The sequence below is a fragment of the Cotesia glomerata genome, linkage group LG3, assembly GCF_020080835.1.
Source record: "Cotesia glomerata isolate CgM1 linkage group LG3, MPM_Cglom_v2.3, whole genome shotgun sequence".
Classification (NCBI taxonomy): Eukaryota; Metazoa; Arthropoda; class Insecta; order Hymenoptera; family Braconidae; genus Cotesia; species Cotesia glomerata.
In genome coordinates this window covers 14,979,365-15,003,718 of record NC_058160.1, presented here as the reverse complement: position 1 = coordinate 15,003,718, position 24,354 = coordinate 14,979,365, and the positions used below count along the sequence as shown (strand labels likewise).

Genomic DNA, 24,354 nt, shown 5'->3' with positions numbered 1-24,354 from the left:
TTAATTTCAAATTAATACAATGACATTGAAAAATGTGAGTAAAATTGAGAGTACAATATAATTCGTCAAGTGGAGCATAGTCGTTGTATTAATTGACTTGGATTATAAAACATTATATATACTTAATATATACAAGAATGGAGATAAGAAATTAATTAATAAAAAATTAAACTTAGACAATTAAAATGTATCTTGTGAATCCAAAATAAACAATATCTAACTACAAATGGCATGAGATCTTTGTTGCAGGTCGAATACTCTCTGTTGTTAGCCTTGGTTCTTCATCTGAGTCTTCTATATGCACAGTCTTCTATACACAGTTAAGATAGTGAATTAGAAATATGAAAATTAAAAATAAATCAAATATTTCGATTTCATATCACTATCTGACATTAAAGAGCTTTAAATTTTTATTAAGGTTCGAATTCATCTTGCTAGTAACAAAGATCATCACTGTACTTCCTTACTCAAAAAAAAGCCTGGAAAAATCAATAAAATAAGTAGTGAATTGGTGAACTCAACAGGTAATTCTTGAAACTTTCCGCTACTTTAAATCACAAAGTATCAAAATTCTATTTTTACACCGTTAATAGAATTTGTGAAATATTTTAAGTTCGTCGCACTCAAAAATTTAATTTACATTCAGCAGAATACTTTCTAAATAAGTTTTAAAGAGCCATTTGAAAACGTTTGTTCTAATTTATCATTTTTTATGCAGGAGAAGGGGAAAAGGGCAAAACGGATCCCTTCAAAAATCAACGGTAAAAGATGATTATGATTACTTTTGCTCTTTTTATTCTACTGAATTGTTTATCAATTAACTAAAAATTGATTTACAAGAGCCCATCTTGGCCCCAAAGACCTGTTTCACATCCCCTCCTCTACTTAACAGCATATGATGTAGATTTGTTGTGAGTTTTGAATAGAAAATTATAACAAAACTATAGAGATTAGAGATTTCAGAGTTATTTAAAGGGAATGATTTTTTGATTATTTCGAAAGCGACTTCGCTCAAAAAAAATCAATCAATTTACAAGCGCCTGACGACGATCAAAACATTTTTCCGCCGTAACGAGCTGATAGGTTTTGGAACCGATCAATATATCCGTATAAATAGGATACCACTAATCTCATTCGAAGTAATCAAGCCAATTGAAAATTTTTAGAATAATACACTAAAATACACAAAAATACGACGGAAAAATTATCCGATCAGTAATTAAGTACCCTCAACCAAAAACAGAACTGAAGAATAAACTTTGTCATTACATCAATGGGGTTTTAACCTTTTGTGAAGGGCGAGTCCCTATAAATCATGACTTAGGCTCATGGTATATACTTCAGAGCGAGTGTACCAGCCCAAAAAACTTAAAAAAAAATTCCTTGAGTTGAAATTTAAGAAGTGAGAATTTCTCACTTTGTCAGGACTTCAAAGGGCTGCTCGCTCTCTGAAAAAAGCAAGTCCCTATGAATAATGACTGAGGCTCATAGTATATACGTTAAAGCGAGTGTACCAGCTCAAAAAAATAAGAAAAAAAAATTCCATGAGGAGTTGAAATTTAAGAAGTGAGTATTTCTCACTTTGTCAGGACTTCAAAGAGCTGCTTACTTTCTGAATAGGGCGAGTCCCTTTGAATAATGACTGAAGTTCATAGTATACACGTCATAGCGAGTTTACCAGCCCAAAAAAATAAAAAAAAAAAAAATTCCATGTATCGTTGAAATTTAAAAAGTGATAATTTCTCACTTCGTCAGGACTTCAAAGGGCTGCTTGCTCTCTGAAAAGGGCGAGTCCCTTTAAATAAAGACTTTAGGCTCATAGTATACACTCCATAGCAAGTGTACCAGCCCAAAAAAATAAAAAAACAAATTCCGTGAGTTGAAATTTTAAAAGTGAGACTTTCTCACAATGTCAGGACTTCAAAAGGCTGCTGACACTCCAAAAAGGGCGAGTCCCTTCGAATAATGACTAAGGCTAATAATATATACGTCATAGCGAGTGTAACAGCCCAAAAAAATTGAAAAAAAATATTCCGTGAGGAGTTGAAATTTTAAAAGTAAGAATTTATTACTTTGTCACAACTTCAGATGGCTGCTCGCTTTTTGAAAAGGGCGAGTCCCTTTGAGTAATGACTTGGGCTCATTGTATATACTCCATAGCAAGTGTACCAGCCCAAAAAACTTAAAAATATTCTAGAATAGTACCCGATAGGCCGATCTTTCCCGACCTCCCCCTGTGACAATACAGCCCCCAAAGCAATTCCCGAAGTGTCAGTAGTAATGATAAATGGCTTGGTAAAGTTTGGGTATTGGAGGACTGGAGCTGTACACAATGCTTCTTTTAATTTGTCAAAAGCTTCTTGAGCTTCCTCTCCCCAAATTAAATCAGAATCTTTTTCTAACAGTTTAGTTAACGGTTTTGAGATATTAGCAAAGTTTTAAATAAAACACCGGTAGTATCTGGTTAAACCCAAGAACTCACGAATATTTTTCTGATTTTCGGGGATTGGAAACCCTTGGACAGTTCCCAATTTAGAGGGATCAGGTTTGAGACCCTCTCTGCTAATAATATGGCTTAAATAATTTTCTTCGGGTCGGAGGAAATGGCATTTGTCAGGTTGTAATTTTAAATTTGCTTTTCGTAATCTTTGCATTAGTTCATCAATTTTTGTCTCGTGTTGTTCTAAGTCTTTCGCAAAATCTATTATGTCATCTAAGTAAACGAACATTAAAGTTCCTTGGAGTCCAGTTAACACCGTATCCATCAGTCGCTGGAAGGTTGCAGGCGCATTCTTCAACCCACAGGGCATACGGGAGAATTCGCAATGACCCAGAGGAGTGGAGAAAGCCGTCTTACAACTATCCCGCGGATCTATTTCGATCTGATGATAACCTGACGCTAAGTCGACGACAGAAATCGATCTGGAACCTCCCAACTGGTCAAGGATTTCTATTACACTCGGTAAAGGATATGCATCAGTAATCGTTCTTTCGTTTAAGCTTCTAGAATCTATTGCTAGTCTCCAGCGTTTATTCCTTTGTGAATCAGCTTTTTTAGGTACTATCCAAATAGAGCTATTGTAAGGTAACTTCGAAGGCTTAATAATGCCTGTTTGGAGTGTCTCTTTAATCTGTTTATCTACTTCAGATTTCAACGAGTGAGGTAATCGATACCGTTTTATTGAAATTGAAATATCGTATGTAGAGGGAATTCTATGCTTATAATAATTAGTCGAACTGAAAGGTTCGTCTGGAAGTTGAAAACAATCAGAATATTTTTTTACTAAATTCTCTACGGGATTTTTTCTGTTTTATTTAAATAATCTAATTTCAAAAGAGGTTTTAATTATTTTGAATCTACTTTCGTCAAAATGATTTTTAGTAAAAGTATATATCTTTTTTGTAATACCGAGGTTCTCTATTAAATTTTCATAATTATTTCCTTGAACAGTTGTGCGAGATGACACCAAACATTTTCCACTTCATGAACATACAAAGTTGGAATCTTAATAGCTACTGATGTATCGGTAATATTGTAAATTTGTAAGTAAGCTCGGTCACGGCTGACTCGAACCATACAATTTCCAGCAAAAAAACCTTTAAATATTTTAAGCCGAGGAAAATAACCGTCCTTAACTTCTGGGTTCTTGACTTTCACGAAAAATGATGACTCGCAACGAGGCGGTATGTACATAACCCCGTCCTCAATTTTATTCATTTTATAAAAGAGATGTTTCATTTTATCTAATTCCAAAACTCGATTTTCGTAATCTATTTTAGCTTTATAGGTCGAAAAAAATTGTGAACCAAAAAGACCAGGATGAGAAATTGCCATACTATCGGATACAACATGACAAACCGGCTCCTTCCCAAATAATCTTAAACGTATGCTACCCCGAGTAGGTATGGGTACGTCAGCTATACCATGTAATTCTAATATATCGTTAGTATCTAATAGTCCACTGACTTTACTCTTACCCGTTGTAGAAACTAACTTGCTAGTGGAATTTTATTGTTCTATTTTGTGTAAAAAAAAATCCGTAGATTACGAAAATATTAATAAAAAAGCTCAACTCCCCCGCGTTTTTTAAATAAATAGTAGAATTACACTAGGGTCGCTAAGACACTGTGTATTTTCATTAAATAATTTATGTATATATTACTGTAAAGCCTTATTAGTATTGGTATTGTATTAAAGGGCGACAAATTTTGAATTAGAAACCACAAAAAAAACCCTTTACAGTTTATTATGTTCGCGAAAAAAATTAATGAAAAAAAAAAAAATTAATTGTTTACATTCAATCATGCGGTCGGTAAAAAAGTAACAGTCACTGAAGTTGGTGGTGCGCGCGAGCCTGGGCACAGTGGTTTTCATCCACTGCAATTTGAAATTTTGTCAAAACTGAAAAAAAAATTCTCCTTACGGCTTTATTGTCTGCTTATTAAAAATTATCTTAGTATTCAATAATTGGTAGTTGATGAAAACCACTGTGCCTGGGCTCGCGCGTGCCACCAATCTCAGTTACTGTTTCTTTGTTACCGACCACTTGATTGAGTGTAAACAATTAATTTTTTTTTTTTTTTCATTAATTTTTTTCGTGATCATAATAAACTGTAAAGTGTATTTTTTACAATATACTTCATTTTTAAGATTTTGAGAAAAGCATTGTGCGATGGAGGCATCTATGTTATATTTATATGCTGTCACTACTTCACGGGTTGCTTCCGGATTTTGACTTTTATAACATTCTACGATTTCTGTACCCTTTTTCCTTAATCTATTCACAAATTCGATGACAGATTCTTTGTCACCCTTTGGAATATAGGCCCGAATTCCTCTTACAAATATAAATAATGCTGTGAAGCGGAAAAGAATAGGAGTTACAGTAATTATTACGTGAAGCGTTCCACATTCACGTAACAAGATAATTGGTAGGAAAGGATTGAGAAAGGAATGTGGAGAGGATCATCTTAATGTGAGTTTATAGAATATGCGAGAAAAAATTATTATAGCTCGGACTGGGATTCAAACCCAGAACCTTCCGAAGACATGTCAGCTACTCTACCATTTGAGCTAATTGAAACAAAGTTTTGTCATAAAGGTAAACCTTTTTAATGCTTTAATCAGATCATCAACAGTGTAACAGGGTAATTTACCCTGTATCGGTAAAATCGATCACGCATGATAATTATTCGACGCAGCACTGGCGCGTCTCGGTCTTCGGGACCCATTAGCGTTAAGTGGGGGTAAATCTGAGGTTTCTTGGCTGATCGCGTAGCTGCGGTGAGTTAAAAGTAGTGAAGTGTACAAACAAGTAACATCCAAAAGTCCAACAAGGAAGCCCGGGAGTTCTTCAAGCACAAAAACTACACAGGTATTGAGACTTTGATTTCTTTGATGAGCCAAGGGGGTCGTATACCCGGCTCATCAATTTTACTACTTCTCATTATTAAATCAAATTTTTGATAATTCAATTGTTTATAACATTTTTCCTAATAATAATTAAATAATTAATTAATTGTAATTAAATCTTATTCGTTAGCATTGTGAGCATTCTTCTTGGGGATCTTATACCCGAAGAATGTTCTAGACCTCTTGGGTTTGGAAGTCGTGAGTAATTAATTTATTAATTTGGCCAGTTCATAATTATTAACATCTTAAGATTGGGTTAAATAAATTTACTTCATTAATAAAACATTAATTTAATTTCTGAATATCGAGAATTATTCCAATCGGTGGCTCACGACCGGTCAAGCGTCGGTCGCATACCCGAGGTCATATTTGCTACGCAGTTGCGAACAACGGCGACCATTTTGAGCGAACAAATTCCTTGTGAATTTTATTACGCAGAAAATATAAATTAACAATTAGACTATCATTACAATTTATAACAATTGAATTATCATTTATTAATATAATTTGTTATTGGAAATTATTTAATTATTTAAAAATATTTATTTATTGAGAATCGGTTACTGAACTTCGACGCAATTAAGATTGGATACCCGTGGATAATTTTTCGTGAATTTATTTTACATTGAGATAAATTGTTTTATTAATTATTTATAAATCGAAAAATTCAACGTGGTCATTTTATATATTGAACTATTGGAAATTAAAAGTATTATTTTATTGGAATTATTTATAAAAATATTTAACGGCGTGGATTAAGTCCCAGAAAATTAGTCAGAATTTTATTAAGAAATATTCTTAAGAATTTATTCAAGATTTAAGAAATAAAATTACTAGTTGAAATTGGATTAAAATTTATGTGTCGATATTGATCCTAAAAATTTATTTAATGTTGAGTATTAAACTCGTGGATAATTTGGAATAAATTCAAGCATCGGTTTTTAGTGTAGATTTTTTGAGAATTAAATTATTAGTTGTGAAAATGGTTTACGATTTATTTGCGAGCTAATGACTGAAAATTTTAATAAAAATTAATGTTGTAATTTTTGGAGTTTAATTTTATAAGTCAAAAATAAAAGTTAAGTAGAGCCAGTGTGTGTGTGTGAGCAGGTTATGTGTGTGAAGATCGTGCGGGATATGTGAGTGTGAGTGTGTGCATTCTTTACTTGTTGATGTTTTGCCGAGTAGAGTGGTTCAGACAGTCTAAGAGCGTGAGGGTCCGGTGGACAGCGCGACTTAGTTAGAAGCCGTTGTATAGACGCCAAGTGGGGTACCACGGTAGTAAGATAGAAACTGCAGTATATACGCTCAAGGGAGGGTACTGCAGGATTAAGTTTAGTTTTAGGCAGGTGTGGGAGACCGTTCGTTCTGAAAAAGCCCAACTAGTTGTAACCAGGTTGTGGGAGACCGTCCGTTAGAACATCCCAGCTAGTCATTGTATCGTCGTTTGGAAAAAGGGTCGTTTGTAAATATCGTTTATTTCGCAGTCAATTCTTCGCGTCGCTAGGTAATAAGTTGTTAGTTTATAAGTGAGCTGAATTGTCAGCAAATTTGTTAAAGTTGATTTGTTATTAATAAAAGTCCGGATATTGTTAAATAAAAGTTTATTCATTCCAAATCACCTTCCTCCACTCTCTCTCCCTGTAGATTATAAGCTCAGCTCTGGTTTCTGGTTCCAGGAACTGTGTTGAAAAATCCTGGTGGCGCCCTTGTTAATTTAGAATCATTTTGTTTATTGGATTGTTCTTTATTTAAATTAATTAGGGGCCAATGAGCGGTAAGTAAAACTACCCTTTACAACAGTGTTTGGTATATTGTTACTGAGAGCATCTTTAACATTTGTACCCAATTTACTTTCATACATTAATTTAGTTTAATTACCTTCCGCAGTATCGGGAAGCATCCTTTAGCATCGCGACAGCATGTGGAAAAATCTATCAGATCGCTCGGAAGTCCTTCAAACCGAGAAATGTAGAACAACGCGTCGCTTAACGAAATGTTTTGATTAGTAGGTAGCACCATTTCGTCTTCATAATCTGAAGCAACTTGATTATTATCAACTTGATTTACAACTGGGACAGCTGGATTGACAGCCGGAGGAATGATTTCTGGGGGTACCTGATTATTCACTGGATTTTTTACTTGAGGAGCCTGATCAACGACGGCAGGAGTGACTGGGCGCGAATTTTCAGGATTTTCGTCGTCGGAAATTCCAGGAAATCCTGAAGGTCCCAACCCTGAGTCTATGAATGTGAGGTTACGAGGTTTCCGAGTAGATGGAGCTAATCCTGAAAAAGAACCTGATCCCCATGGCTTCTGAGAGAATATTACTTTTCATCAGACATTTAACATATTCCCATATATAATTAGGTTCCTCTAGTCAAAGATTTTTTATAGAAAATAATTTTTTTAATTATCAAATTATTAATTGACTCGGTAAAACGATTAGCTCTATATAATTCAAGTAAAAATTGACGGAGTTCATTATCCATTTCGATCTAAATGACTTGTTATTAATGACAGTGTAAAATACACAATGCCAACAAAATTTCAGTTATTTTAATCATTTGGACCATAAATCCAAAGAAATCCTCGCTTAATGTATTAAATTTTTCCATATTATTCAAGAAAATTAAAATTATATATATAATGAAAATATCAAGTTAGAGTCCTGTTAAAACATTTTAAATTTCAGTCAAAACTCAATTAATAATTTCAGAGTCGTTTCCGTTGTAAAAACAAATCCCAATCAATGCAATAAATCTCGATATTCTTTCAAATACGACAATGAAGAAAATATTTAAGATTCATAACAAAATCGTTGTGACAATTCTTACAATCTAATATTCATAAACTTTCGAAAATTGTCCGCAATTTTACAGTATAAAAACTTTTACGTATTTGTAATAATTCATTTTGCCTTAATTGACCCTCGCAATAGTTTGAGATCCCGGCTGAGCCTCCAAAAAATGTTACGTCGAACGTAACGGATTATTTATTTAATTATTTATTTTAAACCCTGGTTGAAACCAATAGGTTTGGGATCTTAAACGATAGCAAAATGAAATAGTTAAGTAATAATAGTGAATTTCGTTAAGTAAATTAATTTTGTGTATATTGAATAAAGCAATTCAAACGATACAGTAAACAAAAATTTAAAATTTGACAAATCAGTGAAATTATAAAATTAAAGATCCAAATAACTTACTTAGGATTGAACTCTATGGTTTTCTCGAGAGGTTGTTTCACCAGATAAGAAAACAAAAATAAACTACTACTATTCGGAGGTCAAAACACTCACTTTCAATGCTTCACGTCGACTGACTGAATCTTTTTCTTTTTGACTCTTAGTTGGGTTCTCTTGGAAAAACCTGGGCGTGACTCCCTTGTTTCAATTTTCTAAGTCGGGGGAAACTCTAAGCCAATTCACCCTCGTTTGGCTAAGAATTTTCCCCTTCTCACGAGTCCCTTGGTTTCAGAAGTCGCACCATTCCTCCACGTAGGTCCCGTACTTGTAATAATTTTTTTGTTAACTTATTATTTTGTTTAAATATTTAATTTTTAATTTTCGTTAAACATTTAGTTATTTAGGATATTTATTTGCCGTTAATTTCTGAATACGTTAATTTTATGTTTAACTCTTTGATTTAAAATTATTTATCGTTAAATTATGTTTCATGAAATTTAAAACAATTAATTTTCGTTGGTTTTCTAAATTTTAATCGGTAAATTTTAATTTGAAAAATTTTATTTTTTGTTGAATTACTTAAAATTGTTTATCGTGAATTTTATGTTTTTATGACTTTTAAAAGTAATTGATTTTTGTTGGTTTTCTAAATTTTTAATCCGTAAATTTTAATTTGAAAAATGACTATTTTTGTTGGATTGCTTAAAATTATTTTTCGTGAATTTTATGTTTCATGAAATTCAAAAATAATTAATTTTTGTTGGCCTTCTAAATTTAAAACTATAAATTTTAATTTGAAAAATGATTATTTTTGTTGGATTTTCCATAAGTTTATGATTAAAGTTTAAGTTTCGAATATAACATTTTCAATTTTTTTAAACTGATAATTATTGTTAATAAAAAAAAATATATTGGAGTTAAACCGTTAGAATTTTAAATCTAAACGTTTTCTCTTTTGATTTTTTTTTTTGGGATTTTATTTTAAATTTTATCAATTTTTTAGTAAAGGAAAAACGCTTTAACGTATATCTGAGTTTGAAAAGTTGCACTTATCCTGGTTCTCAGCGGGAGACAATTTTTACCACCCCGGTCTGTGTACAGAGGTCTTTCTTAGTTAGGGTATGTTTAAAATTTGTTAATATAAAAAAAAACTTTTTATAAACTATAAAATTTGAAATTTGAAACCTTGGAGGGAGTCGTTTCAATCTCAGATAAACGTTTAAACTATGACGAATATAAAAAAAAATTTTTTAAATAAAGAATCAGAATAAAGTTATAAAAAAAAATATAAACTTATTTTAATCGAACTCGGTCCGATATAACAATTAAAATAAATAAATAAGTTTTTCAAGCATGTGTTTATTAACCAGCCTAACAGCCACCTGAAAAACATCAGTGGACAGTTTTGTGTTTAATGACATATGTATTTTAGACAGTGAATCCAACTATTTCAAACGTGCATTGAGTGAAATGGTCTTCATAAAATTGAATAATGCAGTTAATCTAAGATTAGACACAAAAAACTTAAGTCTAGTGTACAATGACATCCTTCATCAATAGAAATATTCTTGAGCTTAGACGACTTCTAAAATAACTTTTAATTTTTCGAATTTTTAAATTTTTAATTTTTGGGAAAAAATTTTCAAATTTTGTTTATTATTCAAGTTGTAAATTTTTTAGAGAATTTGTAAAATAATTTTTATGATGCAATTTTATGTTTTGATTTAAAAGAAATAAAACGTGGTATCAAGTAAAGATAAATTGTATATGTTTGTTAGACAGAGGTTTAAATTCATTCTGACAAGTGTGTGCTGTCCCCTAGCGGGTTTATACATAGCTGAATAACTGTCAACGGATGTTTTTCTGTTGGCTGTTAGGCTGGTTAGTAATCACATGCTTAAAAGGCTTATTTATTCATTTTAATAATCGTTTTATAAAATAATATAATATTGTTGTGGTTATCAAATTACCAATTGGTAATCGCAATGAACATTATATCAGTAAAAAATCGTGTATGTATTTATTTCAATTTGACGGTCGTTTAGACATTGTTGGAGTTAGTGAAGTCAATAAATATTATTATTGTTCATCTGTCATGTTCATTACATTGAGATATGTTGTTAATTATTATATTATTTTCCAGAGCTTGATTAAGTCTTAAGAATAAAGACAAAACGTTTCAATTCAATGATTGTTTAAATTGATTTAACTTGTGTGTTCCAAATACCCTTGATTCCGATATTTTGTTATTTATTCATCCGGAATTGAACCGTATTAAAAGGAATTAACTTATAACTACTTAATTAGCATTTATATTCTGTTGTCTCAAATAGTTTATCACGCGCAATTGAGCTTCGTTCCTCTTATTCTCACGCGAGAGCGACGCAGTCGCAGCGAATCCAACAAGGCCAATCAAATAAGGAGAAATAAAAAATTTTAAAACTAAATCTCAACAAAAAAATTTTCAGCAACAGATGGCGCTAATAGCGGCCTGTAACAAAGCAATTCTATGAAAGCAATTTATACAAATTGCTTTTATAGAATTTTCAGTTTGAATGCAAAATAATTCGAAGTACTTTTGAAATCTGATGATGAACGTAGATGATGACTTCCATCATCACAATTTTCGAAATGCTGAACATATTTAACTCTTTATTTTTGTGAGTACTGTAATTCAAAGATGATTGTGGAATAAATCTAATAGTAGAAGATCCGAACCTATATCGACATTCATCGGGTTGACAATAGAATCAAACTTATTTTATAATAAAGTTCGTACATTAGAAAATATATTAAACATGAATAGACAACAAAAATCCTGGACAAAATATTTTTAATTATTTTTTAAAAAATTATTTTTCATAAAATGTTGCAAAATGAAGATAATAATAAAATTTTATACTGGACTTAAAGTATAGAACATATAAAATGTGCAGATTTAGTGTTGACTATTATTTACCTGGACGAACTACTAGGTTGACAGGTATAAACAGGTATGTCAATACTAGTTACTTTCACTTGATTGAATAATAAAAAAAAATTTATATCAGCATAAGCGCTGTTTTATTCTGAACACGATGATATAGGGTTGACTGCAAAAAATTCGGTCCTAATAGGGGTATACAAATTTTAAAGATTTAAATTTCAACGCGTGTGGAAATGAGTGACAGAGAGATCCGAGATAAGTATACCGTGTGATAATAAAGGACCGAACATTGCAGTTGTGTCTGATGGGATTGTAAGTATAAGAAAGTGCGCATGCTCGGTAAGTAAACTATATGGAGAGTAGAGGTACCCCTGCTGCCCTGCTCGGTCCTTTATTATCACACGGTATACTTACCTCGGATCTCTCTGTTACTCATTTCCACACGCGTTGAAATTTAACTCTTTAAAATTTGTATACCCCTATTAGGACCGAATTTTTTGCAGTTAACCCTATATCATCGTGTTCAGAATAAATTAGCGCTTATGCTGATATAAATTATTTTCTATTATTCAATCAAGTAAACGTAACTAGTATTGACATACCTGTTTATACCTGTCAACCCAGTAGTTCGTCCAGGTAAATAATAGTCAAGCCTACGTCTGCACATTCTATATGTTTTATTCTTTAAGTCCAGTATAAAATTTTATTATTATCTTTATTTTGCAACATTTTATGAAAAATCATTTTTTAAAAAATAATTAAAAATATTTTGTCCAGGATTTTTATTGTTAACCCATGTTAAATATATTTTCTAATGTACAAAATTTATTATTAAATAAGTTTGATTTTATTGTCAACCCGATGAATGTCGATTTAGATTCGAATCTTAGACTATAACAAGCTTTAGACAAGGAGGATTTCTAATTTCACTTCATTCTTTCGTTTACTTAACCATGTGTGTGTTCATGCGCGCGTGTGTGTTTTTTCGACTGACGGTAAATTAACCAAATACAATTTTTTCTAGTTCCATCTCATACCTAAAGTGCCAGGAAGATATGGACAGCTGGTAACATGGTTGAAGTTTTGCGATTGCATCTCCTCTTGATCAGTCTCTCGATGATAAAAGTAATTGAAATTCGAGACAATGACTGGAACCGGCAGAGCTATTGTCAAAACTCCAGCAATGGCACATAGTGATCCAACGATTTTTCCCCACACACCAACAGGTCTGAAAGAAATAATCATATATTATTATTTACCAAAAGACATGAGTTACGAAATAAAAATTACATTTCTACAAAATAAATTCTCTACCCAAGACATTATCATTTTCTACTACACTGAAAAAGAAGTTTTCTACGCTTCACTATCCGTTGTATCGTGAACGGCATATCGCTATAATCAGGGAACGGATCCTGACGGTCGCGATCTAAGCTTGAAGCGCCAGTGTCTTCGGCGTAAGTTCCTAACCTCATTTGTCATTGTTTATCGACAATTATTCAGTGCATGGTGATTATTGTCGTAATTATTATTACTGGATGAAATATTTAAAACTTGGCTTCGATCATATAAATCATTATTTGAAACATCAATAATAAATTATGCAAAGTCAGTTTCTCCGTCACCGCTAGGTGTATTCAATAGATCGCTAAATTAGCAAAACTGATAGTGACCATAGCGATCCAGTGTTTCGTAACGTGCGTATAGTGACAGTAGCGATACTGTATCCTGAAGCGTAGGAAACTTTTTTTTCGGTGTATCAATCAATTTTTTTCATCTTTGAAATTTAATGAGATAACATATCCTATAATCACTGACAACCTCATTGTTTGTAAGGAATTCTAATATAGCTATCGAGTATTAAAAGAAAACAGACAAAGTTAGCTATCACGTTAATACAGTAATCGCGAACTAATCTATACAGAGTTATCAAATAAAAAATTAAGTTCTCATTTGTTGTTAGTAGCTCCATTGCTGAACATTGCATACTATGTCGTATAACGCACTGTGTCAAAAATTCTTGTGTATAGAAGCTGTAATGAATTAGTTGGTCTTCTCGACAACTGCAAATTAACCACGTTATCTAAGAATTTTCAGAGACATGACGAGTCTAAGGGGTTACATGGGTTTGAGAGTTTCAAGAAATTGGGGTTTTTGTATCTTATCAAATTCTACAACATGTCTAGAATATTGTTTTATAATTTTACATCGAACGGAAAGGGGGTTTAGGAGATAGTGCTTTAGGAATTCGAATATCAAGGTTAGTTTGGCTGAGCAATAAAATTTGAATTTTTTTTTCTTCCAAATTTTGAAATTTTGATTTTTTTTCTTAAGGTCCAGACTTTAGTTTGAGGTTTCAAATACACGACCTAATTTAATTGTTTGATTTCACATGACTGTCAGGAGTTGTACTGTCAACGTATAAGCATCTTTTTTTGGAGCGGTTCCAGAAAAAAGACATTGTAACCAACGGTAAATTTGTGCCTATACTCTAATTTATTATGTTAAAGGGCACAACTAGTGTGACAGCGTAAAAAAGAGGCGATTTTTGGGAATTAAAATTTAAAAAACTCCCGTATAAATTGTTTCAAAATTTTAAGGGTATATTAAAACATATTTTAAGAACATACAGTAAAATTTTTGAAGAAAAAAATTAAATATTTTCCGAGTTACACGCGATCTCTGACGGCGCTAATAAAAAAAAGTCCTCCACTGCTGCAGTGATTCCGACCTTCTACATGGATGAAACAAAAAAAATATATTCTCGTTCAATTAGAAGATATTGCCCATACAATGACCCTCGGTCGAAAAAAATTATCAAAAATTGACAAAATGGCGGCGTTTTTAAAAAAAAGTTGAATTTTACCCATAATTTTGGTCGTTTTTGGCTTGCCAAAATTTGATTTTTGATCAGATCAAAAAACTGGAGGGTAATTGTATGGAGAACTATATATAGAACATGAAAAAAAAAATTTGGTACTGATCGGATCATTTGTCTTCAAGTAATCACTGCAGCAAATTCGAAAAATGCTGTTTCGAGAAAAACGCGTTAAAAGATAAAATGATCCTATTCTAACTGCCGAGCGGCTACTCTTTAAATAGCTGTAACTCAAAAACTATTCGAGATTTCAATTAAAAATTTTAGTATGCTATTTTTAAAACTATAACCTATCGAAATATAAAAAAAAAAAAAATCGATTTTTTGAATATTTCACACGAGTTGTGCCCCTTAATTAAAATACAGGGGCTTAGTATTTTCAAGATGTTAGTCCACAGAGAAACAATAGTAATTGTGTTCTGTGACTCAGTTAATAAATCAAACGATAGACCTCTTTCAACCAATCTTTGGTCAGTTCCAAATGTTGTCAATAATATCAGCCTCCATCGTTTATCATATCCAGGTGGAAAACACCACCATTATTTTCAGGGTGGCGGGAACCGCACCATTAGGTATTTGATTGAGTAGCCGAATTTATATTATCTAAGAGAGAGACTCTTTTATGGATGGCTCACATAACACGCACAAAATACAGTAGCTAAATCTATTTTTTCAACACTATTCTTTTTATTTTATTCTGACGAGTGTTACCGAAGAAATTTTACCGAAATGACTATTGTACTTAGTATTGAGCAACTTTTGGGGGGAGGGTGGAATATTCTAACATTTTTACGAAATTGTTATTCCGTAACGAACTAGAATTTACAATAGAGATTCCGCACTTTGTAAAATAAAAATTATTAAGATGAGTATAAATTGGTCGCAGAAATTTGTCAGACTGACGTGATACGCTTGCGAATGATTTTTATGTCGTACCCCCGATTAGCGAAATTTTGGGGCCTTATATACTGGGCAAATTCTATTGTCTGCCTCCCTCCTAGTTAGGAGTAGCAAAAAGGAAAGGTCACATGCGTGGGCAAGTAGGGTCAAGGCGATGGAGACGAATCTATTCCTTACCAAATATGGTCATGTTATAGGGAATTATACCTAGGTTGTGGCTGTGCGTATGGGGTCTTATTAGGAATAAAAATAGAGAAAAATAACGTTTGGCATACGGTTGTCTAGGTGTAGTTCCTGGGTAAGTTGGATCTAAGCGATGGAGGAGAAGTTATCCTTTCTCCAGCACGTGAGTTTTTTCTGTGTGTAGTTTCATGCAGTGCGGAGATTGGTATCAAGAGCTATAAAATTTTAGCTAACAATAGGGAGTCAAGGCCTGACTCAGGTCTAAATTTATAAAACCGATGTAACTCCACTTTAGGTAGAAGAGTTTTAAAATATTATTTTAGAACATGTAGAAGAGTTTTAGAGTTTTAAAGTATTATTAAGAAATTACTGTAATTGAAAGCGGCACGAGAACTCGATTCCCGGGTTTTAAAAGGAAAATAAATAGATGGGGTGGAATGTCATCTAAGTGAGCCTTGTAAAAGTGTAGTTCGTATCATTACTGGTACGAGCATTCTTATAAGGAAATAAATTTTCCAAGGTCAGCGACGGAGTAGTTTTATAGCCGTTTTGATTAGGGTTTAGTCTGGGCGTGAGAATATATCATTGCGTAAGATGGTATTTCCCATGTTAGATTCAACAATTGCAATTTCTGAATTTAATAATGTTAATTGGAATTTTGGGTAAGCTAATACGAAGAAGTCGTAAAAATCACAATGATCCTTTTGATCCGATCTATAGAGAAAAATTCTTTTGGGTGGCAATCTGAAGTAGATTGAAAATTATTATGTAAGGATGGTTTTAATATGGCTCATAAATATCAGCGTGAGATATATTCTTACGAAAATTTGATTTCGCTTCAAAGATTGAGTAATCCGGCTACAAATTATATTAAATGTTAGTATGAGAAGATTAAAGATGGCGACGAACATTTAATAGATTTTATAATCATATGTATAAAATGACGGTGGACAGACGAAGGAAGAGTGAAAGGATTACAATGGCGTTTATATCGCTGGGATTGGTTCTCCGTGGTCACCAAGTTCGGATCTAACCGACGCTAGAGTTAGGCGATCCGATTTCTTTGTGGTGATCACCAAGAGCAGGGACTAGGAAGTGGGCACTAATTGGGACTTAAGGGGAAGGTTGTAACTTTAGTTGATTCTTAGAGGATGATATGTCGGATTCTAGTGTTCAACTATTATTTATTATAAATATAATTTTTCTATCATAGTTGCTATGGCGAATTAATAAGGGTAAAAAGGGGGTTACGCTGGCCGTAACACAGACTCAAAATAAAACAAGCACAATTTATTAAGGCGGATTAATAATCAATGAAGCGAAAAAGCGGAATTTTATAACACAAGCGAATTAATTTAGCGGGATAGCCAAGCGTAAGACTCAATGGCATTGTAGCGAAAGATAATAATAATAAAGCGTCTCCTTCCTCGTCGACTTGGAGAAGAAGGCTGATTGCGCATGTCTGCGGGGCGATCAGCCAATCACAGCTTCAAGACATGGCATGATCAGTTAAGCTCAGTTTTGCGCAGGTGGTTAGTTTAAGCGGGAACTAGCGGTTGAAAGGTGCGACTAGTGAAATTGGGAGTCCCCCAAGGGCAACTTCATCGCGGCTGGGCCTGTTCACTGAACATCTTACAATAAATTAAGAAAGAACAATCAATACCTCTATAGTAACATCAGGAGGAATCTTATAAAAACCCTCTGAATAAGGGCATCGAAGCTCAGACAATCGGAGCCACTTGTCCTCGACAGTTCGCAGTTCCTAATCGCAGACTTGATGACCTAGGGTATAACTTATCTTAACTCTAATACTTGAAATTGCGACGGGTATAACTGTTTGCTCAACATATTTTGCCATTTATTTAAGTGTCACTTATTCTCATTAAAAAAGGACCTAGGCAACCTGAGAACTGGTTCCTTTACAATTATTGTTAAGTTATATGATTTCACAACCCACAAATAGTTATTTACGATACATATGCGCAAAGATAGCTATTTTGGTAAGCTTAAAGTGACGCCACGGGGCTGAGATTATAAGCGCATTCTCAACAAAACCGAGTATGTTGTTATCGGTTGAGCGAAGCGAGACCAGATATTACTCGCAAATTTTGAAAAACCTACTTTATCAAATGGGTATTTTTGTTTTAACGACTAGTGAATTTCGGTTAAGTTACCCAATACTAACCATTTTTGCTTTTGCACTCGTTGACCATTTTCAATAACAGATTTGTATTCTTTTTTGCCGGGTAAATCTCGACTGACATATTGACTTCTAAAAAACTCTGGGGCTCTATCTTCAGCAGCTTTCGGTAAAGGGTGGCCTTTGTTTTTATCAGAAATAAATAAAATACCATCCTGTTGTACTTTTTCGTTCATCTTTTTTATCATGCAAGTTAATGCGCCAAAAATATTTACAATTTTTTCTGTTGACCAACTTGATGGTAGTACAGATAATATTTGCATTTTTTTCTTTCGAAGTGCTCGAGCTATAAAATGTTTTTTTCAATTCAAGTATTATTTTTTTTAGCCATTTCTGAATCATCATCAAAGACTGAAGTTTCATAGTCAATTGTGTACAATGTATCATCCATAGCATGTTCGAAGTATGAATGTAACTTATATTTTATCTCACAATATTTAAGTTGAGCGTAAGTTTTTGATCGATCTAAATCTTTTCTTTTAACTGGAGATAAACCGAACAAATTTGAAATAGTATTAAGACGATCCAGTTGAACTTCTTTTGGGGTAATAGTTTCACTGCTTGAAATACAAATTTCAGATAAAGAACTCGAAATATTGGATAACCGCGATTTCTGAGATGAATTAGAAGACATTGTATTTTGAATTATTAGCGAAGTTTTTTTTTGGTAAGATGTATTGTCATCTGAATTTCGAGAAATATTCTCCACTGGATCATTTTCTACAATGCTCATAGATTGTTCGACTTCAAATTCGATTCATTGATGTTTTTTTAATTCATTATGAGTTTTTTTCATACATAAAATATACAATTTACTTCCCGGTACAATAGAAGGCACAATACTTTGAGATCGATTATAAAATTAAAAACTAACTCCTTTTAATGATTTAAGTATTTTAATAACATAAATTTTATACGGATCAGCACAAAATTTTTGATGATTAATGGAATCAACATTGAATTGTTTGTTGTGGTCACTGCAAATAGAATTAAAAACTGTTCCACTTCTCGCATTCAGAGAAATTCGATCTGCATCGGCAAAGTCTTTACAACCAATTAATTTTCCTTCAGAGCATTTTTAATTTCGAATAAAACCAATTGAACACTTATTTTTTACCATGATTGACTTTGTAACATGACACAAAATTTTTAACGTTGTAAGACAAACAATATTATTCACAGTAGAACTTAAAAATTATTGTCATTCTTTACTGTAGTAAACAATAAATGCGCTAATCTTTAGAAGTATCTTTTCATGGGCAAGAGAGGCCACTAGTGAAATATTTCATCGTAATTATAAAGTAGAAAAAACTTTAGGAGTATATACATAAATGGCAAAGTGTGCTACTTCTCTATTGACTTATTTTTGAAACTTACTACGAACAATAAAAAAGCTATTTCAACTTTGTAATTATTATTTTATTATCATACTATTATCATATCGTTAATTTTATTTTTTATTGTTGAGAATAACAAAATTAAAAAATTACATCGGCCCACAAAAAAAAAGCGCTATCTGGCGATACCCGACATAGATAGGTAGATTTCTTGTTTTAATATTAAAAAAAACACGTTATTAAAAGGCAATAATGTGCTAAAATGTATTCTATATTATATTTTTGCAAATAGCGATGTGAGACTGACTACAACAAATAGATATTTGAAGACATCTACCAAAAAAATAGGATTCGTAACAGATGAAAGTCATTTGATGATAAAAGTGAAAATTTATTTTTTTACATTTTTTTTTAATTTTTCCAAATACGAAATAAATTGAAAAATCTATCAAAAGGCGACAAATCATAGCTCAAATTGAAGGAAATTATGTAAATTTTAACATAAATTTGATAGATTTAAGCTATCTCTTACGGCCTAAAAATTATTTAAAGAACAAGAGCCAAAATACGTTCATTAAAAAATTTTTGAAAATTTTCAGTCACAAAATTAATTAAAATAAAAAAGTGCCATTTGGCAGCCGAAATGGAAGTAGATTTCATTTCTTAGTTATTAATTAAAATTACAATTAGATTTTAACGTACGATTTTTTTTTTGTAATCATTAGACTCAAAGTTTACACAGTTATTATATAAAATTTATTATAATCAATAATTATTGCATAAGATTTGTTAATTACTTATTATTTACATGAAATTTGTTATAATTAATCAATTTTGTATAATGTTGACTTAATTTTAGGACCATAAATTTTTTTTTTCATTTATTGTTTAATTATTATTATTATTGTTATCAAAATTATTATTATGACATATTCATCTTTATCGCGTTCGGATTTTAATCTTTTTTTTTCCTAGAAAAAAAAAATAATTGAAAAGTAACTTTGTTAAATAAATTATAGTTAATTTCTTCATTTTTTTTTATTTTTATCTGTTTAATTTCTTTTCTCATTTTATTTTTTTTCTTTTTATCTTCGTTTTTTTCATTTTGTATTTTTTTATACAATTTATATTTCTATTAATTTCTTAATCATTTTTTTGAAATTCATTTTCATAATTTTATAATTTATATAAATTTTAAATTGTATAATTGAATAGAAATATGTATCATTACCTTTGCTATTCATCTTCGTTTTCATCATCTATTTCAATTGTTAAAGAAGGTAACGAAGTAAAATGATCATTACTTAACGTACACAGTATAATATTTACCTCCGATGTATTGTTAACTTTAAATCTAAATTCATGTACAATAGGATCATTAAAAACTGGATCCAAAACACCAATTCTTGCTATCAATTTTTTTATAATTATTAACTGATGCAAGTGAATGTTATTTATATCTTTAAATGAAGTATCCATATAAATTGCATATCTCATAATTTTTCCTTCAGATATCAAAAAAATAAAGTGATATTCTAATTCTACCCACTGAATTCCCACTATTGTCGTAACAAAACCTGAAAAACTATTTAAAATAAAAATTAACTTTACCTTCTTAGAAATTATCAAAAGTTTTTATACAACAAAATAAATTATGATTATTTTATTATATTTCTGAAAATAATATAAAATTTTTAATTGTACCACTTACTTTGATTCTTCACCATTGCCAAAAAGTTTGAGTTTCTGACTCTCATTAAAATTTATTTTAACCATATTTTCAAATATAGATAAATTTTCAATTAATATTTCAGTCTATAATTATACTCTTATAATTATTTTAATGACAGTTTTCTTAAATAACAAAACAATATTTATTTATTGTGTGAAGTTAGGAATATTTAGCTTATGATAATATAGTTATTAAATTCGAATTTAATCAACAAAATTTGATTGCTTCCAAAATTGACTGTTGCGTTGATTAAATGTTTTGGATTATTAATAACTATTTTCTGATCACCGGTATTAGTTATCTTGTAGCTCTGATTACAATTATCTCAAAAATAATAATTAATTATAACAAATTTTTTATAATAACTGTGTAAACTTTGATTCTAATGATTACAAAAAAAAAAATCGTACGTTGAAATCTAATTGTAATTTTAATTGATAAGTGAAAATGAAATCTACTTCCATTTCGGCTGCCTAATGGCACTTTTTTTTTTTTTTTTTTTTTATAAAGCAATTAAATTTATAAAAAAACCTTTTCTAAAGCAAAAAATATCCATCTTATGATCTTTTTTTAGAAACTTTACTCTTGCAGTCGTTTTGTCTATACAAAACTGACTGAAAAGCACTGAAGTGTAATAATTCTTTCCCTTTTTCCTTATTGAACGTTATTCACTTAACAGTAAATTCTGCGAGCTAAAAACGTTCTGAAAGCAAGTTTAATAATAGAAAAAAATTTATTTGAATCTAAAATAAAGTTGTTAAACGTGATTTATCCATGAAGAAGCTAATTAGCCAGTAACTTTGTCATTACACAGATTTCCATATCACCGATGAGGTACTGTGTAGTAAAAGATTCGTCCCCTTTTTTTTACGTGGCGGGTCCCCAATAGGCCTTTACCACGTAGAGAGTAGGGAAGGAAGTAAAATTATTAATTTAAGTAGTATAAGGGTTGAAAAAAGTTTGGAAAACCCAAAGTTCACGACTCATAATGCTCATTTAATTATGAAATATTAATAAAAAAAGAATGTGAAAAAAAATATATATAAAACCGCTACAATCCCTGAATAAAAAAAAGTATTGGGACAAAGGAAAAAGTATTGAAAAGTTAAAGTTAATATTATCGTCCATAGTTATCATAAATAAATTTTTTATCTCAGGAATGTGGACAAGATAGGATCATAATATCAAATTACATTATTATTTCTGCGACGTTTCGGTCATTTATTTGACCTTCCTCAGGCATCTGAAAATTTCACATGTTAATAACCAACAACATAACATAACAATTGTTACAAATACAATATTTACCATAATACGAATTCTTACAATCACTATCTTACATTGCACAGTTGCCTTAGTCATATAAATCTTTACAGAATTAATAAAACTGGTAAATTTATTAATTATTACAAACTCCAGAAAAAAGTTAACACGACACTTATAAAAATTATTAATTGCATGGCACCGATTAGCCCGCCTCCAAAACATTAGGTACATGAATCATACTATACAATCTAAAAACATCTATCATCTATACTAGCGCCAAACTCGCTAAGTATTAAATTCAAATTAAATATAAATACAAAATAAATATCAACTTTCCTTACAATGTAAAAATTATACAAATCACAATTACAATTAAAATTATTTCCTTCTTTTAGATCTATAATCTCTTAGTATATCATTATATATAATACTTAAATTATTAGTGTCAGTTCTTTTATTCACAGTATCATTTATTTTGATAAAGATCATTCCACTTACATTACGCTTCCACCAATTAATTTCTTTGTTTAAAATTTCTACATTTTCAAACGTGAAATTATGATGTTGATCAAAATAATGCGCTGCTAGTGCCGTTTTGTTCTCTTTTACTACGTTAATATTTTTAAAATCGTATATATGTTGTTTTACTCTGTTATTTAAATATTGTTTGGTTTGTCCAACATAACACAACCCACATGAGCAAGGTATTCTATACACTATTCCAGCTTGTTGTTGTTTACTTACTGGATCTTTTAACTTCGAATAGATGGAATTCGCTCGTAAGATGTTATAAAATGCTAATCTCACATTCGTTCCTATAAAACACCTATTTATTCTCTGTGATAGTTCTGCTACATAAGGAAACCGACAATATTTAATGCTATTATTAATATTACCCAAACTAGATGTTTTATTTTTCAAGTTCTCATTAAATCTATTAATAACGCTATCCACCAATGACAAATCATAATTATTCTTCAACAACATATTCCGAATCTTCTTGAAATTAACTTCATAGAAGTCACTACTACTCAGCCTCGACATTCTATCCAGTAAGCCTTTGATCATACCTATTTTTTGAGACCGAGGATGATTCGAATTCCAGTTTAACAGTCGACCTGAACTAATTGGTTTAATAAACCAATCAGTTAATAATTTCCCATCGGATCTTTTAACTAACACATCCAAAAAAGATAAACTATTATCTTTTTCCACTTCCATGGTAAATTGTATCCGAACAAAAACAGTTCCACTGTAAAAAAGTCGCGCCAAGTCCACGTTCATAAGACTATTAGGAAAAAAAAATTTTTTTTTTCTTTACAAAAAGATACAAAATAAAAAAATTAAAAAATCCAAGTAACCGATATGATGGTTTATGATTTTCGGAAATTAAAAAAAATTTTATTGTAAATTTGAAAATAAAAAGAAAAATTTTAGATCGTATTTAGTGTGCGTGGTTGCAAAATATTTTACTTTTAATGAAATTCGTAAAATCTATTTACTAGGACTTTAAAAAAATTGAAATACACAATGACGCACACCAAGTACGTTCTAAAATTTTTTTTTTTTATTTTTAAATTTACAATAAAATTTTTTTTAATTTCCGAAAATCATAAACAATCAAATCGGTTACTTGGATTTTTTAATTTTTTTATTTTGTATCTTTTTGTAAAGAAAAAAAAAATTTTTTCCTAATAGTCTTATGAACGTGGACTTGGCGCGACTTTTTTACAGTGAAACTGTTTTTGTTCGGATTTTAGTATTTTTTGTAATTATAATGAAAATTTACAATTGATAACAACTTAAATCTCGTGTTGACTGCATTTTTTACTGCAAACTATCCCCTTGAAGCTACAGTTTATATAGATGTAATTCCAGTGCACCCTGGCGGCCATAGATGCAAGCTATGAATCACTTTTTTTTACTGTAATTGCGTGTCTATAGGATTACTACACATATTCATTTTATCTAGTCTGTGGCGCTGATATTCCCCATCGAAAAAAAGTCAGGATCGAAATTTCTGGGCTTACTATAGTTTGTGCTGATGAAATTTAATAATTTTAAGTGAATTAAGTGTTATAATTGATTATAATTAATTAATATCAGTAAAATAAAGTATAAATTACTTTTATAATATATCATTTTGGAAAAGGGAGAACCATGTAATTAAATAAAATTTTGCAACCTCGAAATACCGTTCTGCTTACAGTAAACACAGTCGGTAGTCTGGCGCTCCGTTTACAACGGGATTTTTGAACGGAACTTGGCGCCAGATTCTACCGAATCTGTGGATATTATTGTCAAAACTATTAAATAATTCCAAGATGTTATT

General features: G+C 31.1%; 1 protein-coding gene and 1 long non-coding RNA gene across 13 annotated transcripts in view; one reads left to right on the top strand and one right to left on the bottom strand.

Annotated features, from left to right (window-relative positions):
* The window catches only part of LOC123261717 (potassium voltage-gated channel protein Shaker), a 1,350,734-nt gene that overhangs the window by 433,644 nt on the left and 892,736 nt on the right, over positions 1-24,354 (bottom strand). For 8 of the 12 annotated variants that reach the window (XM_044723493.1, XM_044723492.1, XM_044723494.1 and 5 more), the window contains one exon: positions 12,564-12,754. The exons of 1 other annotated variant lie outside the window; for it this stretch is intronic. In XM_044723493.1, the coding sequence (XP_044579428.1) occupies positions 12,564-12,754 (191 nt within the window). Of the gene's footprint in view, positions 1-7,297; positions 7,714-8,714; positions 8,925-12,563; positions 12,755-24,354 lie in introns of those variants that run through there. 3 more of the 12 variants (XR_006508739.1, XR_006508741.1, XR_006508738.1) reach the window with 3 other exon arrangements.
* LOC123261752 lies at positions 11,566-22,486 on the top strand. Its single transcript, XR_006508757.1, has 3 exons — positions 11,566-11,865; positions 21,591-21,595; positions 22,472-22,486. It is a non-coding gene; the product is annotated as an uncharacterized LOC123261752 (long non-coding RNA).